Raw genomic sequence first — 18,143 nt, forward strand, 5'->3', positions numbered from 1 at the left:
GTGTTTGCCTAGGACTGAGGGTAGTATTTCTTTTTGGGGAGATGAAAATGGTCTCAATTTAATTGTGGTTACACAACTCTGTGAACATGCTACAACCACTCAATTACACACTTTAAAACATTAGGAAAAAAACTATATTATAGTGAATTTGGGAAACAAAAAGATACAAGAAGAAAATAGAGACCACTCACTTTCCTACTATTGGAGAGGACCCATTGCTAATATTTCTTCAATATCTTGAAATATTATATCTTCAATTTACTGGCTTTTTAGAAAAGAAGGGCTACTGCATCTCCATTTTAGGAATGTTAAATGTAACATTCATAAGATCCCTAAAAAGTTATCTATTATGATGATTCTAATTGTGGCCCCATTCTCACTTTTTCCTACTTGTTACATCATAGATAATAACAGTAACAATCAGATTCGTACTTGTGGTTCCTGAAATCTGAGCCTGACCATTGTGAACATCCATGGGCAAGAGGAATCACTAAAAAAACTGCCACTTACCCTGCATCTCCCCTACAAGTTACCATACAGATTTGGATAGGTAATAAAAATTCTAAAAACTCTAAATTTGTTCTAGTTTGAAGTCCCCAGGAGCTTGTTTGCCATTGAGAGAGTGACAGAAAAAGGAAGGCTTCCTCCACCCTAAACCTTACTGGGCTCGACAATAAAAATCTTAAGTCAAGGGGAGAGAGTGTAGCTCAGTGGTAGAGTACATGCCTAGCAGGCACAAGGTCCTGGGTTTAGTCCCCAAACCTCCCTTAAATAAATAAATAAGCCTAATTCCCTCCCCAACCCAAATTAAAGTCAAAGCAAAAATACCCTCTAAAGGGACCGTGTATATAATGTGGCCCTTTTGCTATTAAAATCAACAAGTTTTACATATAAGACATATACATAGTTGCCCTTTATTTTCTCTTTATTTTTCTGATCAAGGAAATGGCATGGCAGTTTTAAATACTGTACTTACAAGAAATAAAGGTATAATTATAATGGTTTTATTTCTTACCACATCCAGGGAATAAATCCTACATCATAGATGGTCTGTAAACAAGTGTGTACGTTCATTTTTTAAAAAACTTAATGTTGTATTTTCATGTTTCTCAACATTTTCCAAAAACACAAAGAGCTTAACATTCTACAGTATGAACAGATTTATGTCGATTCTATTGTTTTACAACTGAAAAAAACATTGCAAGTTGGCAAATGGCTCATGACAGTCTCCTACGCAACACAGGTAGTCAGCATACTTGGTTAAGAAAGGGGTTCGCAAAGATTACATTTTTAACACAACTACTCGCTATTTTAAAGAAAAACACGCCCTCAATATAATATAATAAGGAGCAGCTGAATCAATCACAGATTATCCATGCACAAAAACATCAGCCAAAAAATCTCCCCTTCTCTTCAAACTTGTATAAGGTTACCATATAATCACTATGCTGTTAGCACTAACCCAAGCTAGATATGGCTCACCTAAAGGAAAGAAGCGAGGTGTGCCAGCGTAAATTTTGCCAAGGAGCACAATCTTGAGACTAAGAGCATGCATCCTATCTGGGGAGCTCAACGTCACACTTTCATTCAGTTCTGTAAGAGAGAGACATATTAGAAACCTAAATTGTTTTCAATGTGAAATGTTTAAACTGGCTATTTTATTCTGTTTCGAGGTACAAAATACCATAGAACTTGTGTTCACATTAACGAGCAGATTGTGTTTCTGTTAGTGTGATGCACTTTCAAGTTACCAGGGCATTGGTTATGAGATTCTGAGGTAAGTGTCTCAGAATCCCCTATATTAAGCAGCGTAAACCACAAAAACGACACATCTTTTGTGAGAGTCCTCTCAAATTTTCACTGGGATCATTCTCTACAGGATCACCTCCACCCTACTCAGGTACCTACCCCTCTTCCCCCTATTTAGCTATATGTACAATTCTCATGAGTCCTACTACATGACCACTAGAAGCCTGCATTCATTCTACTACCAAGTCTAAATAATGTATAGCTAATATACCAACAACTGAACACTTACCTTTCTCTATAATATCTTGCCAAAGTGTCTGAACCAATATAGGGTCTGAATAACCAGCACAATGAATTATTGCAAGTTTACACTCTGCGAGTTTAAATGGGTCAGCAAATTCCCCATAAAGCTGTGGAAGAAAAATGCCAACATTATACATACAACCAGAGGTTAGCATTCAGAAATTAACAATGAAGCACTCCTTGAAAATTAAATCAACTGAAGACTTTATCTGAAGTTCCTAAAATAAGATATAAAGGTGTGATGACCTGTAGCTGGTCATAACTCCAGGCTGAGAATGGTAAATGTATGATAAATACATTTAAATAGATTTCAATATTGTCTTTTTTTTTTCCTTCTGGGTGGGAGGAAGATGCTGCAATGACATTTCTTTCAGAATTAGCATTGTCTGAATTAAGATTTGAGAAATCATGGAATACTGAACTGCTTCAGGGTACTTGGAAAAATGCCCAAGAATGATTGAAAAAGAAACTGTTCAGGACAGTACAGAGTAGGAGAGGCTTGGAGAGTTAAGCAAAGAGGTAAGTTACTTTTTCAAGACAAGAAACAAGGCCATGAAATAGACGGCAGGCGTTTTAACAAAGCTGCATGTGAGGGCGATAGGTTCTTGATAGAAACTAGCCTGGAAAGAGAAACTTAGCTCTTTAACCACAGTGGTGATTTGTCAGCCTTACTGACATGCTCCCAAAGATGGCTTATCTTATCTTGTGGAGATGGGCTAATCTTTCCCATGAAACACCTAGCAAAATGCAAAAGAAACAGGAAATCTGTAGATAATAGGTGACTGCTATAGGACTTCCACTTGCTTTTTTATTACCTTAGTTATGTCCATTAGCTCAGAATCCAGCTGAGAGACTGCATCCTGCACAGACGAATGATGGGAGTACTGCCTTTGTAACGTCTCTTGTATCTGAAGCTGGATTCTAGCAACCTAGTTTAGATAGAAAAAAGCAAGTCTTAAGTTCCTTATGATAAATCATCGGGTACTTAAGGAAATGACTCCTAGTATCTTGACTTCAAGCTTGTTAAAAATAATGTAAAAATAACAGCACAGTGACTGAAAATTTTTTGTAATTATTTATGGTGATGAATGTTAACTAGACCTATCGTGGTGATCATTTCGCAGTATGTAAAAATATTTAATCATTACGTTAAACACCTGAACAACTGTTTTATGTCAATTATACCTCAATAAAAAATGTATAAAGACTTTTATTATAACAGACTAACAACTCTGCACTACAACACAGATTTCACAGGGACTGTACCGTGACAGAGAGCCTTTGCTATCCACCACCACCTGTTTCTCCCAGGATTATAGCCAGATAAAATGGCTAGACTATACTTCCCAGCCTCCTGTGCAAAGTGTATGGGCACAAGACTATGTTCTCTTTGAAGGAATGGGAGTATGTCATGGCTGAGCTTTTTAAGGGAGTGAATGTGCTTCTTACATGTTTTTCCCCCTTGCTCCCTCTGACCAGAGGAAAAGGGAAGACCACTTGGGAATGGTACAGCCACAAAACAGAACTTGGGTACTGAAATCAACCAAGTGGAAGAAAGCCATATATCAATTAGAAACAACCACTCTGGATGTTTGAATGAGAAACAAGCTTTTGTACTGGGACCATTATACATTTTGGGGCCCCTTAGTTGAGGCAGTTTAGCCTATTTCACTTAATACATCTACTTACTAGCTTCCAGAATAAATGGTGAATGTGATGTAAACTGCCTGGTGTTAGAACAGTTGGAAAAAACCTTTAGAAATGCCACAGAGAAAACTTTTAAATTATAGCAATGTCCTATGACCTAACTGTATGCTGTATTCTTAAAATCTTTTAAAAAGATTTATATATAAATATGAAAAGAAAGAAAAAGGCAGGAGAAATTAGGATGATCTATTATTTGCTACGGGAAGAAGGGAAAGTGGACTAACAAGTGGCTATTAATCCCCGTGGACAAGGCTCAAGTATCTGCAGCACTTACTTCCATTTTTTCTTCTAATTCGTGAAGGAATTCACCATCTGCAGCTATTGACGAAATGGCCGTGGAACTTTTGGCACTAAGAATGGCTCGAGCGATGTACTCTAGTCGCTGCTGAAGTGAAATTTCTGTGCTGGGGGGAAAACTCTTATTTTTTTTTATGTGAATTCTGAAGGATCCAATATATATACATATACATATGTATCAGTTATGATGCACTATTTTATACCAAATTAACGTAAAAGGCCGTCTGAAACTTGAAAAAAATTATTAGAGGACTTCTAATATAAGATCCATAATCTAAGTCAACACATACTTATGTTTACATCCAAAACAGTAACTTCCTATTTCAAAACTTTAGTTCAGTATATTAAAACTTGGATTCTTCTAAAATTAAATTAAAGACTTTTTCAGCCCTCATATTCTTCACTTCTCTACCTTACTGTGGCCAATACTACATTTCATTTTCCACACAGCAATGACAGTGACCTCTTAAAAGCAAAAATCAGATTACGTCACATGCTTTTTTCAGACCTGCCAATCACCTTCACCTACTCCTCTAACCTCATCTCCTTCCTCCCTTGTTCACCATCCCCAACCCCACTGGCTTTCTTTTTTGTACCCTAAACATGATAAACTTGAATCTGATGCAGCGCCTCTGCATAGACCACTGTTCCTGTGCTTGGACCACTTCTTCCATTTCTTTAATAGCTGCCTGTTCTTGTCATTTGAGAATCAATTGTGATGACGATTTATCTGAGGCCTTCTCTGACCACTCTTAACAAAAGGAGCTCCCTATTTCCCCAGGTACCGTCTCCTATTTTTATTGTATTTATGGGATCTGAACTTTTTGTCTATGATCTTTACTCACTAGAATGGGAGCTCCTTAGGAACAGGAACAGTGTCTCTCACTACTTCCTTCCTGAATTCCTTGAATATCACTGGTGCTCAAAATTTATTTGCTGCCTGACACACTGACAGGTGACAGAAAGCCCTAAGCATGTATCCACCTCCATGGTTACCATTTGCAGTCTTCCCCGATCCCCTAACTCTATCAGACCTGGCTCTCTGACATTATAAAGCAACTTGGCATTAAAAACAAACATAAGTAACTCAGTTAGTTGTTGGCAACCTCTCAGATCAACCAGTATTAAATGTAATTTCTGATACTCCATTCCAATCTGAATTAGGAAAAAAGTGGCTTTCTTTTCCTTTTAGAGAAGGTCTTACTTAAAAAACTGTCCTTCTGTATAGCCATGGCTCCTATATTTCCCCCTTCCAAAAAGAAACCAAAAGGAAAAAAAAAATTAACTCCTTTCTCCTATCTTGCAAAATATACGTGTAGATGACTGGTAATTAGCACTCTCTCTTAAGATCACATACAAAGGATTCTACATTTAGGAGCTTTGTTTTTTTCTTTGTCTCTTTTTATTTTATTTATGTTTTGGGGGTGATTAGGTGATTGATTTATTTAAATGGAGTACTGGGGATCAAACCCAGGACCTCGTGCATGCTAGGCACACACCCTACTACTGAGTTATATCATCTCCCCTGCCATGAGCTTTGTTCCTAAAAGGCTTTCTTTTTTTTTCCCCCCTCATCTCTAAAAATCCCACTTGAACCAAACATTTTAAAAGTGGGTAACATTTCCAAATTATTTAAAGTAGAACATTCTATGGCCTCTAACTTATTTGCTGCAGCTTATACATGCAAAGAGTGTAGTGAGAAAGAGAGTAACGTAATAGCTGGAAAGTCATTTTATTGTGGAAAGAGACAGTAAGCTGAGAGCTGAGGAGTGGACGTACAGGGTCTCTCACAAGAAAAAGAAATTAGGTTACATATGTGTGTGAAGCAAATATGGACAATGAGCTGTTTTTAAAAGTTAGATAATTTCTGAATATTTTACAACAGGAATATAGTAATTGTCATAACAAGGAAAAGGGTCAATAAATATTAATGGAAGGGTAATTAAGAACCACTCTTACATTGTGAGCAATAAGCAGCATGATAAAAATGGCTTACAAAGATTTGTAAAGTAATGGTGTCTAGAAATAACTATCTAAGAAAAATGACAAAAGTAATCCAGAAATGAGATACTGAAGGCCTGAGTAAGAGCACAGTCCATATGTACCTCTCTCTGAGTACAGTAAAAAAACAGGCACTCAAACACTGGATAAAGGAATGAATTACATAACCTCAAGATATAGAGTTAAAATAATTAATAATGCTGTCAATTCTTAACTGTGCAAACTATGAATTGACCAAGGCCTTTACCAGAAACTATGTTTTAGGCTTAAATTCCTTTTCTTAAACCAAAGACAAAGAAACTAAAGTCACTTCTATATATGTCATCTTCTGTATGTGAGAGGTACTTATAAAAATCAAGTGACTATTATGATCAAGGAGGGCAAGACCAAAACTGCTTTGGGTCCACACATACAATAATTATAACTGCACGGGTGTGCACATGTGTACACACAGACACAGAAACACACTTTCTCACGCTTGCCATTAACCATATCTAAACTCTTTAAGTAACCATTCTTATTAACTAGGTTTAGTGACAACTTTGCCTCAATAACTTACTCTTCTTAACTTAATCAATCTCCAGATTTTAGAAATAGCACCGAATTATTTCGGCAAAGAAAATTCCAAATCAAGAGGATCACATTAATGATCGGTCCAAAATTTTACTGTCTTTTAATATGGAGATCTAATTAGAAATTTCAATTACAAACTTCTTTAACAGGATTCTTAATAATCCTCAATACAGATACTCTAAGAGCTTTTCAGTAATTTACACCAACGTGAGAGTAGAAGAAACTGGTCTGGAATTTATAAAACATTTAAAATTATAAAGCCTTTGAGAAATATTTCTTTTTCCTTTTAATTAAGAATAGTAATTAATTGCTGTTAGGCCGAAAAATCTAAAAACATACTTTAAAGAAAAGGATTTAGAAGATAGTTTGAATAGAGAGTCTTTAGTAGGAGGTATTTAGTACCTACTACACACTATTAAGAACAAAAAAAGAAAAAAAACTATAAGCTTTAGGTAAATCAAAGTAAAAGCACAAAAATTCTACATATGTATAACCTGAATAAGGTTTATTTCAATATCTGAAGTCTGGACAGAACTAGACAGAGCCCGGGTACCCATAACTCTCCACAGTGAGAATCTTTCACCATACCTGTGCATGTCAGCCAGTTTGGACAGGACACGAGCAGCGTTACTAAAGCTTCTGTTCTTCTCATAATACCTCCAGAGTAAATCCATATAACGAACTTTGTTTTGGTCAACTTTGGCCATCCGGACTAGATGTGGCTCCAGAAATGGAGAAGCAATCTGGAAATTGTACAGTTACTCAGAAACATTTTCTGACTACCCATTTGATCTTTACATAGAGAATGTATCATCTTATAGGTGTGCTTCATTTTATGAGTATGTAAGCAGTTATTATAATCCAGTAACATAAAAGGGAGGGCAATTTTTCTCATTATAGGTGATTTTTTGGTTTGTCACAGTTAATCAAAGAATTGCTATGATAGTTGCATTGGGCTGATAAAACTAACAGTATAATCCAATTAGAAATTGTTTAATAAACTTTGAGAACACAGCTATTGATCCCTAGACTCTGAGCTCAAAAATATCCTTGTAATCAAGTGCCATTTTACAGACTGAGGAACACTGAGACAGTAAAAGGACATTTGTGAAGTGACTTAATGGCAGAGCTAAGACAAAGTTCAAGTTTCCTAACTCATAATCCAGTTATTTCCATCCCACAATATAAACATAAAATAAAATATAAAATATAAAAATCCTGATCAGCTTCTAAATTACAAGAAAATTAGAGCAATAGCTTACTCTGCCCACTAGAAAAAAGTATTACAATTGTTGGCTTTACACTAACACTTAATGGGTGGTATAGGGTGAGAAACTGAATTTCCTGTAACTATACAAGTGCTTAACCCATTTAGTTACGTTTCTTAAAAATGTAAATTAACAATATTGGTATAAAAAATAATTTTACCTGTAGTAGTTTATCTGCAAGGTCAGCTTGTATTAGCCAATTATAAAGGGCAATACTAAAGAGTTCATCTTTGGATCTCTGAGACAATTTAAGCATTTGTTCAAACTAAAATAAAGAAAATAGTAGACATTAGCACAGTTCAGGTTCTGTTGCTCGACACTGGGACCCTGAGCCTTACACAATACTGGTAAGAAATCAAGAATCCTTAAATTGTAAGTTCTAAGAGCTACTCTGCTTCCAAGATGATTATGCCACCACCACCACCACCACCACCACACAGAGCTTCTAAACAAAATGTATTTTCAGAATGAAAATGTGCTGCATCTCTTACATGATGTCCTGCTTCTTCATTACTCAGCATATTGGGATCAGATGACAAAACAGGAGGCCCAGGTTTTTTGGGTACACTGGGAGACTGAGGAGCAGCCTTACTTTGATTTACCAGTTCTTGAAGTGTATCGGTAATACACTTATAACTGTTTAACCTGAAAAAGAATGAGAAAGCAGCAATTATATTATTTAGTTAGCAACTGATTTCTTTTATCTAATTTAAATACACACAAGAATTTAAAGATAATTTTGGAGAAAATACACACACACACAATTTGATATTAAATATAATACAAATCATACACTTTTCAACAGGTTTGAGAAGCATTTGATTAAAAGGATGAAGTAAAAAAAAAAAAGGAATGTCTTAACAAAAAACATGCCTGAGGTTATATATCTCCTTTCTGGACATACATTTTTAAAAAAACTTATTTATTTTTTTGTTGAAGTATAGTCAGTTTGGACACACATATTTTAGCAGTATCTCTAATAATTTGTGAACATTTAAAAATCATCCTTTTAAAAACTAATCTTCATCTAGAACCAGACATTTGGGGCGGGGTAGGCGTGACAACAGTTCTCTTTCTAAAAAAGTTAGCTCATTTTAAATTGACATTAATAAAGTCTCAAAAAAACCACAGAGGCAAGTTCAAAAACACTTGTAAGTCCTTAAGGATTCCACCAGACTATAATATACTTTTATCCATAGGCTAAGAATTATAATCCCGACTCAGACCTTTGATAAAACAAGACATTTTTAGGTGAAAGCGTAATTCAATTTTATGAGGGTTGTACTTGAAATACTATTTTCGTAATACTATCAAACTCTACACAAAGAAAAGTCTGTATCCATGAAGCTGACAATCTGCTAACGTGATAAAACTCACCTTTCTTGGAAAGCCTGAAGTCCCACGATGTCTTCTTCTGGTTCTCCATGTTTATAGAAATGAAGTCCAAGACCCTGAGGATCTTTTTTCTCTGCAGCAGTAAGAGACAGCTCCACCACACCCTCATAAAAACGCACTAATGGGAAAGACAAAGGGCAAAGAGTTAAGGCTTATTATTAAGTGGATACATTTTTTCCTTAGCTGGCTTATAAAAGTTCTGATCAAGGTTATTGTGTTTCTACTGTCTATTAGTCACCTATGGACAGTATCATATAAAGTATTTCTGGTAAGTCTACCAAAGCAAAAGGTTCCAATATGCCTAAAAGGCAGCTATTAAATATATTTTCTTCATTGGAAAAAAAATTTCGTATTTGAAATAACAAAAAGGAGGACTGCAGTTCCTTGACAGAAAAAAAAAAATCTTAGGATTCAAAACAATATTTGTACTAACAGTTACTACATCAAGTTTGATTTGATTTAAATAATTTTAAAGTGAGCAGACAGGTAATATTTTAAAAATGAGTCAAAAGAATCTAAAACACCCAAAAAATAAATGTAACCCAGAAAGCAATCTAATACAGATAGTTTAACTGGACTAGGACTGAAACTGCGATGCTAAAAAGTTACACATTTCAAGATATTTTTTGTATTATTATGCTTACCACCCAATAAAACTCTTTTTGAGTATTATAGCATCTGCAGAAGCTGGTGCAGTCATCAAATACTAAAACACAAAAAATGAATTTCCTGTGTCATATCAGTTGGGCCACTGAAAGCTGATGGAAGATCTGCCTCTGAGTTAAGAAGAAGACAGGAAGACCATTCTGTTTCTCACCTTGTCTATACTGAGCACAAACATTGGAAAGGTCCACTTGATTGCTGATTTTCTGATATTCCTTTAATGATTCCCTTAACATTCTTTCCTTTTCAATCTTATTTTGAACTTGTCGGGAACGCTGGAGAAGCTCATTTGCCTAGAAGTGGAGATGACAAGAACTTAAAAAGATAAAATCAAGCACCTAGATGATGCCATCAATACAAGTTTTAATCTACGTCTAAATTTGCATCTGGTTTTTTATATTTAAAAACAAAAAACAACTCTACAAACTTACTTCTTCTTAATTTTAGGCAGAAAAGTTTTTGACCAAAAAATCCTAGCTATTCTTAATTCCTCTCACAAATATGTTAAAAGCAAGACAGCTTTTGACTGGTAAATCTCTTGCCTAGTCAATACAGTATTGGTCATCAGGCAGTCCGTGCAACAGATTTTTTAAATTATTTTCACCTGTAGGAAAGGATCAATAAAAATCGCCCAATTAACTCTAATTCATCATAGACTTAAAGTCAGTGATATTTTTCTTAACTTCTAAATGTATTTAACCATTTTTAAAATATGATCTAGAAATACTATCAAAGATACATTATAGAAGAACTTATATATGGATTTTAAGAAATAATGCATTCTAACCCCTTTCTTACACAGATGAGGATTATGAGGCCAGGAGAGGTTAAGAGACCTATCCAAGGTCATATGTCAAAAAATAAATAAATAAATAAGGAGACAACAGTTCCTGATTACAATTCTAGTGTGCTTTTCATCATTCCATGAAACCTCCTTGTAAGAAACACTGAAATAGGTAACAAAGCATCATACCTTAGAACAAACTGCATCATCAGTGCTATACAGAAGTGGGCAGATGTCCTGTAAGTGTAAACTAATGCCATCAACAGCAGCATTATCTCTGATGTAGCAGTTGATTAGAGAAGCAATTAATGCCCCAGTCAGTTCCTTGTCCCTGATTACCAGATCCTTAAAGGTTGTGATTTTCAACTGCTCCTGAAATTCCTAGGAGTATAAGAGAAAATCCTTTTATCAGTCAAAGATATAGGAATATCCTATTTCCACACAGAATGGAATTTCTTTAGTAATATAAAATAAACAAAACATTAGTAGACTTTATAATTCAAAAGATAAAATACAGTAAACTATAAAAAATAATAAACTTTTGGAAACTTTCATAGAATCAGAGTTGGAAAAAGAACCTATGGTATGTTCCAACTCTTACTTTGCAAACCAAGAAAGCAAAGCCCATATAGAGCCAAAATTTGAGCCAGGTCTCCTGATTCTAGTTACAACCAGGAAAGAATAATCAATTAGCTACATTAAAAAAAATCTTGGGCTTACAATTACTTTCCCAAAATAATGTTAGAATTCTATTACTCAAGGCCTTGTAACACTGGAATTTGATCTCATAAATTGGCTTGCTAAAATGGAGTTCGAAAGTACTGAGGTGATTTATACTACAGTAACATTGTTTAATGATTTGACTGCTATTTCTTTTTTCTAAATTTTGGAAAATACACAATCTGTGTTCAAATTTTTTGGACTAATATCTGTATCCTTTAAGCATATAGAGAAGGAAGATGGATTTGAGCATTTGTGAAGATGGATCACAAAAAAGATACTTAGGCTAAAAATTGACCTACATTATGCTTACAACCCAATAAAACTAAAAATCATTATTCTACGTGGCATGGAAAAGAAAACAGCTTTCATAATTAAACATATTCATTTGATTTTTTAGAAGAAAAGTACGTGCTTAAAAGAAACAAAACAACTCAATGGACACTACTGGAAAGAACAGATAGATACTGCATTTCAATTTTGAAAATTGGTACTTAAAAGTCAAGAATTAAACATTTCAGGGTATAACCAAATAGCACTAGAGGATAAAGGAAAGTTATTTTTTAATAGAATTGTAGTTAATAAGTATGGAAGAAATCACAGATTAACAAAATGATCATCTTATAATCCTAAGTGAAATAACTGCTTCAGGTAATGATTATCAATGGATGTCATGTAAGCTTGATTTAAGCCTGATGGAGAATTTTGTAATGGGAGGACTGGACTGAATACTTGAATCCAGTATCTTAGTATCACTAAAAGTGGGACAATCAAACCTTTTGTGTCTCCTAATAAATACAGTCTGACACACAAACCACTACCTATGAAGTATTCTATTCTTCCTCAAATAAATGGACCTGAAGTTAAGCAAGCCTTTGTAGACTTGACTTTCATTTCATAGAAAATGGAGAAATAGAGGAACGAGTTCACTACAAGGAAGGTAAAGACAACCTCAGAATATTGGACAATCTACAAGACTGATGCCCTGATGTCTACAAGGCAATAGAACAACAACAACGAAAAAGGGATAATTGCTTTAGACTGAGAGATTTAAGAGAAATAATAACCAAAGTCAATGAGTGAACCAACTTTTTAGATTCTGATTAGAATGAACCAATCTGTAAAAAGATATTTTTAAGACAGAAATTTCATTATTTTAGATGCTACCAAAGAATTAGTGGTAATACTGCTAAGTGTGAGAATGACATTGTTAGTCAAGAAAACAGCCATCATTTTTAAGGAATATATATTAAAGTATATAAGAATGAAAGGACATGGTGTCTGGGATCTACTTCAAAATAATTCAGTAAAGAAAAATAAGAGGATAGATGGAGCAAAGTTGGTAAAATTGTGAAAATGCTAAATATAAATAAATTGTGTATAAGGGAATTAGTTGTAGTAGTTGCTCTATTTTTGTTATGTTTAGAAATGTTCACAATTAATAGGTAGGAATACATTTCCCCTCAAATGACCTAACATTTAGATAAATGTGAATTACCTTTATCCTTAAAAAGGATTCAAATGAGGACAGCAAGTGAAACATGAACCATTCATTTCCCACAGTTGCAAACGTCTTTCTTTAAAGTAGGAATGTTCAATTTAGGCCACTGAACTCCTTGAAATTACATGCAAAAATTTTGTGTATGTGTCTGCATGCATTCTTTGAGGGTGGGGAGTTTTGATCAGAGTCCCAAAGGGATCTGTAGCCCAAATAAAGGTTACAATCCACTGTTTCAAAAAATATTTTTGGTGCAGTAAGATTTCATTCACATACCATTACAAAGTTCTTATATACTGTAAAAACTTGTGGTTCTGATAATGAATCCCCCAAACCATCATGCTTTAGTGCAATTTTCTCGTAACATATTAACTTGATCACACTTAAATGCTTTCCAAAATAATCCCTTCCTGAACCTAAGGGCTAGATTAAAACTCATTCAAAAGAAAACAACCTAAGCATAGTATTAATAGTATGATTTTAAGGTAGAAAAAATATCCTACCTTCTGAAGTTCTCCTACAATGACAGTGAATTGGTGTTCACAAAGAAGTTTCCATAGAGCCAGAGCCTGGTATGATTTTCGAACCAATTGCTGGATTGCCTGAAGTGAAACCTTTTCACTCAGCTGAGCCTCTAATTACAAAACACAACTGATGAAGTTTTGTAAAACGACAGGTTGTTGCTTTATTTCAAGTAAAACAACACGTTACCTCAAATATTAAAGACAACTATAGTTAAGGCTGAAATCCTCATTGTTCTCCTTCCTCCCATCATAGGCAACCATGATCATGAGTTGTTGAGTTCATGGTTTTATCCTCTCACTATATATAAGTGCTTCTGTGTGTATGCATACATAAACAATAAAAATATTGCTGTTTTTAGATAATTTATACCACTGCTTTCACTGCCCAGTTATATTTTCACAGGCTATCCATATTCATAAATATAAATCTAGTACATTTATCTTAATTGCTGAGTGTTCCATCATGTAAGTATACCACAATTAGGTCCATCTTCCACTCAAAGGACCTTTCCGTTGTTACCAATGTTTTGCTACTAAAACAATAATGCAATAAATATTCTTAAAAAAGGGTCTCCTGGAAAACACAGTCAGGTTTTGCTAGGATGGTTTTTCAAATTAAGATGCATTTGCAAACCACAAAATCAACTGTCAGTCATGACAGCTTTTTTTTCCCCTCAAAAAGGAAATAGAATAAAAGAGACAAAAAAATTAAAGATAAAATACATACAGTTATTTCTTAAATATTTTGTTTCAGTTGTGTGTGCATGCTTTTAAACATCTGGGTCATAATGTAAAAATTATTTCTTACTGTGCGAAAAAAGTCTGATAAAGACTGCTTTTGAATATATACCTAGAAGTCAAACTGCTGGCTTTGAATATATATGCATTTTCAGCTTTAACAGATATGATCAAATTGTTCTCCAAAGTGTATACTGCCAGCAATCTGAATGCTCCCTTTTGTATGAATCCTTATCAATGTTTGTATTTTGTCAAACTTACCAGAAAAGAAGTACTGAAAAAATAATTTACAGAATAGTGGACAAAAAACTGAGCCCAGCAGGAAGAGAAGGAAAAGTATCTTGGGACGAAAGTAAATGGCTGAGTCTTTATTAGCAAAGTTCTATCAGCCAGAATAACTGGCTCACACAAAAGAACTTTAAAAAAAAAAAAAGGCAGACAAATTTAAACAATATTTTGTTACTATTTCAATTCATATCTGGAATAATTGATGATTATAAGGACTTTTCAGTTCCCTTGCTTTTTCCTTAGTTGTTACTTTTTATAACAGATAAAAGAACACAACTTAAAAGTTGATTCACATTTCACATACATTAGGATGGATATTTTAAGAAGAAAGAAAAAGAAAAATTGCTGTTGACAATGTGAAGAAATTGGAATACTTTGTGTACTACTGGTACTACTGTACAAAATGGTATAGTTGCTATGGAAAAGAGTTGTGGTTCCTCAAAAAATTAAAAACAGAATTACACATAATCTTGCAATTATACTTTGGGATATATAATAAAAGAACTAAAAGCAGGGACTCAAATTCCTATTTGTACACCATGTTCATAGCAGGATTATTCACAACACCCCAAAGGTGAAAGCAGTGTGAGTGCACCAACAGATGAAAGGATAAACAGAATGTGGCATGTATACACAACGGAATATTTCTATATATTTCTTGGTCTTAAAAATGAAGGAAATTCTGACACATGCCACAACACAGATGAATTCTGAAGACATGCTAAGTGCAATAAGCCAGTCACAAAATGACAAACACTGTATAGTTCCACTTATATGAGGTACATAGGTTAGTAAAATTCCAAGACAGAAAAAAAAAAATGGTGGTTGTAGGGGGAGGGTACAGCTCAAGTGGTAGAGCACATTCTTAGCATGCATGAGGTCCTGGGTTCAACCCCTAGTACTCTCTCTATAAATAAATAAACCTAATTACCTCTATCCCACAGAAAAAAAAAAAAAAGGTGGTTGCCAGGGGCAGGGAAAAAGACGAGTTATTATGTTTCAGAGGTACAGAGTTTCAGCCTAGGAAGGTGAAAAAGTTCTGGAGACAGATAGTGGTGATGTTTGCAATCATGATACTGCAGCGTAACATGTGAACTTACGGAATGCCACTGAACTGTACAGATAAAAATGGTTAAAACGGTAAATTCTACATTATATACAATTTAGCATGATAAAAAGTTAATTAAAAAAGAATGTGTATCATGTTTTCCAGTGGAGTAAAGGAAAAAAAATAGTTATGAACTGAAAGTTACAGAAATACATGATAATCATATTATTTGACTTTTGCAAATCACACTAATAATACTTTAATAACAGCATTTGTTACCACAAACTAGATCTTATCGAGAGATGTCCATTGTATTCTATTCACCTAATAAAATTTCTTACTGGGGTCATGTACATTTAACAGATCAGAAGCAATAATTTACCATGAAACTTCCTTTGCAGCTCCTGTTGCATTTGCTGCGTATTTCCATTCTCAGGACGCATGAATCCTATCAGCCTCTGCTGCACTTTGGCAGTAGTACTGAAACAGAAATTCCAGAATGTATAATGGTGTTTTTAACAGCTTCACTGAGATACAATTCATATACCATACAATTCAACCACTTAAAATGTACAAGTTAATTTTTAAAAGTTACTCACAGGGTTGTGCAACTATCACAATTTAATTATAGAACATCTTTACTCACTCTCCATTAGCAGCCAATCCCCATTCCTCCCGCCCTACCCTAAGCAACAGCTAATCTATTTTCTGTCTCTATAAATTTGCCTATTCTGAGTAGTCACATAAATAAGCTGGAATATGTTGTGAATATTCTTTTCCTCTGTAGATTAGTGAAATAATCACTGGCAAATCCATTATTAACAATTTAAACCTAGAGCATTTTAATCTCTCAGATGCTTAAATTTTCACTGAGAGTAAATAGATATTAACAGTAGGTCCTTTTTATTGAACACTTGCTTTTTGCCCCGACCGATGACTTAGCGTAATGAAACAACTCTATAAGGTAAGACTAAGAATCCCATCTCACAGATGAGAAAACATCTGGAGAAAAATAAAAAGCAAAGAACCTGCTGTAAGGAAATACTGGTTACTGAGAGAAATGAGCAAAAGAAGAACATTTGGTGCTCACTTGGTGAAGAATCTGATATTTCAGATCTTAATGCAACTTCAGGGATGCAAAGAAAAGAATGATGAACTTAAAAAATGTATATGTAAAACAGAAACAGACTCACAGACTTAGAAAACAAACCAGTAATTACCAACTGGGAGAGGGAAGGGGGAGGGGAAAATTAGTGGTATGGGATTAAGAGATACAAACTACTATGTATAAAATAGATAAGAAACAAGGATATAGTATATAGCACAGGGAATTATAGCCTTTCTCTTGTAATAATGTTCAATGGAGTATAATTTGTAAAAATACTGAATCACAGTGCTGTACACTTGAAACTAATATAATATTGTAAATTAACTATACTTTCATTAAAAGAATGATGAACTTTCAGGGAAAATTTTGTTTGGTACCTAACATTAACTGAAATTTAGACTAAGATTTTAACTTCAAAAGTATATGACTACTAAAGCTATGACAGGTACACTGTAGAATGAAGCTCACAAGTGATTATGTCACTGTTGTTAGAAAACAAGATTTTTAGGGTAAAAATAATACAAATATACCACAAAAAAACTGAGTAAAATCCTTTTAATCTTAAATCTGAACTGAAAACAACAGTAGAAACTCACAATTTTGTTTTATTAAAAAATAAAAACAAAACAACATATAGCATGACTAGCAGGAATTAATACCTCCAGCTGTAGTCTCTAACATCCTTTCCTACCAAAAGAAACCAGGGCTTCCTAGAAAAACAGCCAATTCACTCTAGGGCAAGAATTGTACCAAATGAGGCTAAAATGTTCTGTCATGCTAGAAGGCGAAGAAGGTACCAAATAGCGTGAAAATGACTCAAGAGCAGTCTGGAGAGGGAAAAGGTTAAGATAATTTTGCACTGAAAAAACAATCTGCACTGCATTTAAGCACATTAAATACATTTAAAACCAGATTCATATAATGATACTAAATTAAAAACTAGACTGACAGTGCCTGCCAAGATGGGTTAAGTCTGTTACAGCCTCTCTCATTAGCTACAACTGAGAACCCTGGACAGAATACAAAAAGCAATCACTTACCTGAGGCCACCACAAGGTCAATAACAGTACACAGGCAGGGGAAGCCAAAACTATGATAGCTCATAAGGAGGTGAGTATACTGTTTTTTCCCCCCTATTCCTTTATCTTTAGGCTTTGTCCAAAGGTGAACTGAGTCTCAAAACAGTGTGATGAGTAAAACTCCCAGGGAACATTCAGTAAAGTCTGGTAACATTTTGATGGTCATAATTGGAGAGAACTATTGGTAACCGGTAGGCAGAAGCCAAGGATGGTCCCAAACATCCTACAATGCACATGACAGCCCCCACAACAAAGAATTACCCAGTCTACAATGTCTGCAGTGAGAAGGTTGAGAAACACTGGAGCAGAGGAACTGAGAGAAGGGGGCCCTATGGTCTGAAAAGTTTGGAGGGAAGCAGTTATTACTCTTGATGCTTTTCCCCAAAGGCACCACCATTTC

General features: G+C 34.6%; 1 protein-coding gene across 1 annotated transcript in view; it reads right to left on the minus strand.

Annotated features, from left to right (window-relative positions):
* The window catches only part of NUP155 (nucleoporin 155), a 52,264-nt gene that overhangs the window by 2,833 nt on the left and 31,288 nt on the right, over positions 1 to 18,143 (minus strand). Inside the window, exons 21-32 of the mRNA XM_006185139.2 lie at positions 15,939 to 16,036; positions 13,462 to 13,592; positions 10,930 to 11,121; positions 10,111 to 10,249; positions 9,276 to 9,411; positions 8,390 to 8,543; positions 8,059 to 8,163; positions 7,219 to 7,373; positions 4,034 to 4,163; positions 2,868 to 2,981; positions 2,039 to 2,159; positions 1,483 to 1,593 (exon numbers count right to left, since the gene is read on the minus strand). Coding sequence (XP_006185201.2) covers positions 1,483 to 1,593; positions 2,039 to 2,159; positions 2,868 to 2,981; positions 4,034 to 4,163; positions 7,219 to 7,373; positions 8,059 to 8,163; positions 8,390 to 8,543; positions 9,276 to 9,411; positions 10,111 to 10,249; positions 10,930 to 11,121; positions 13,462 to 13,592; positions 15,939 to 16,036 — 1,586 coding nt within the window. The remainder of the gene's footprint in view (positions 1 to 1,482; positions 1,594 to 2,038; positions 2,160 to 2,867; positions 2,982 to 4,033; positions 4,164 to 7,218; positions 7,374 to 8,058; positions 8,164 to 8,389; positions 8,544 to 9,275; positions 9,412 to 10,110; positions 10,250 to 10,929; positions 11,122 to 13,461; positions 13,593 to 15,938; positions 16,037 to 18,143) is intronic.

This window comes from Camelus ferus, chromosome 3 (assembly GCF_009834535.1).
Source record: "Camelus ferus isolate YT-003-E chromosome 3, BCGSAC_Cfer_1.0, whole genome shotgun sequence".
NCBI lineage: Eukaryota > Metazoa > Chordata > Mammalia > Artiodactyla > Camelidae > Camelus > Camelus ferus.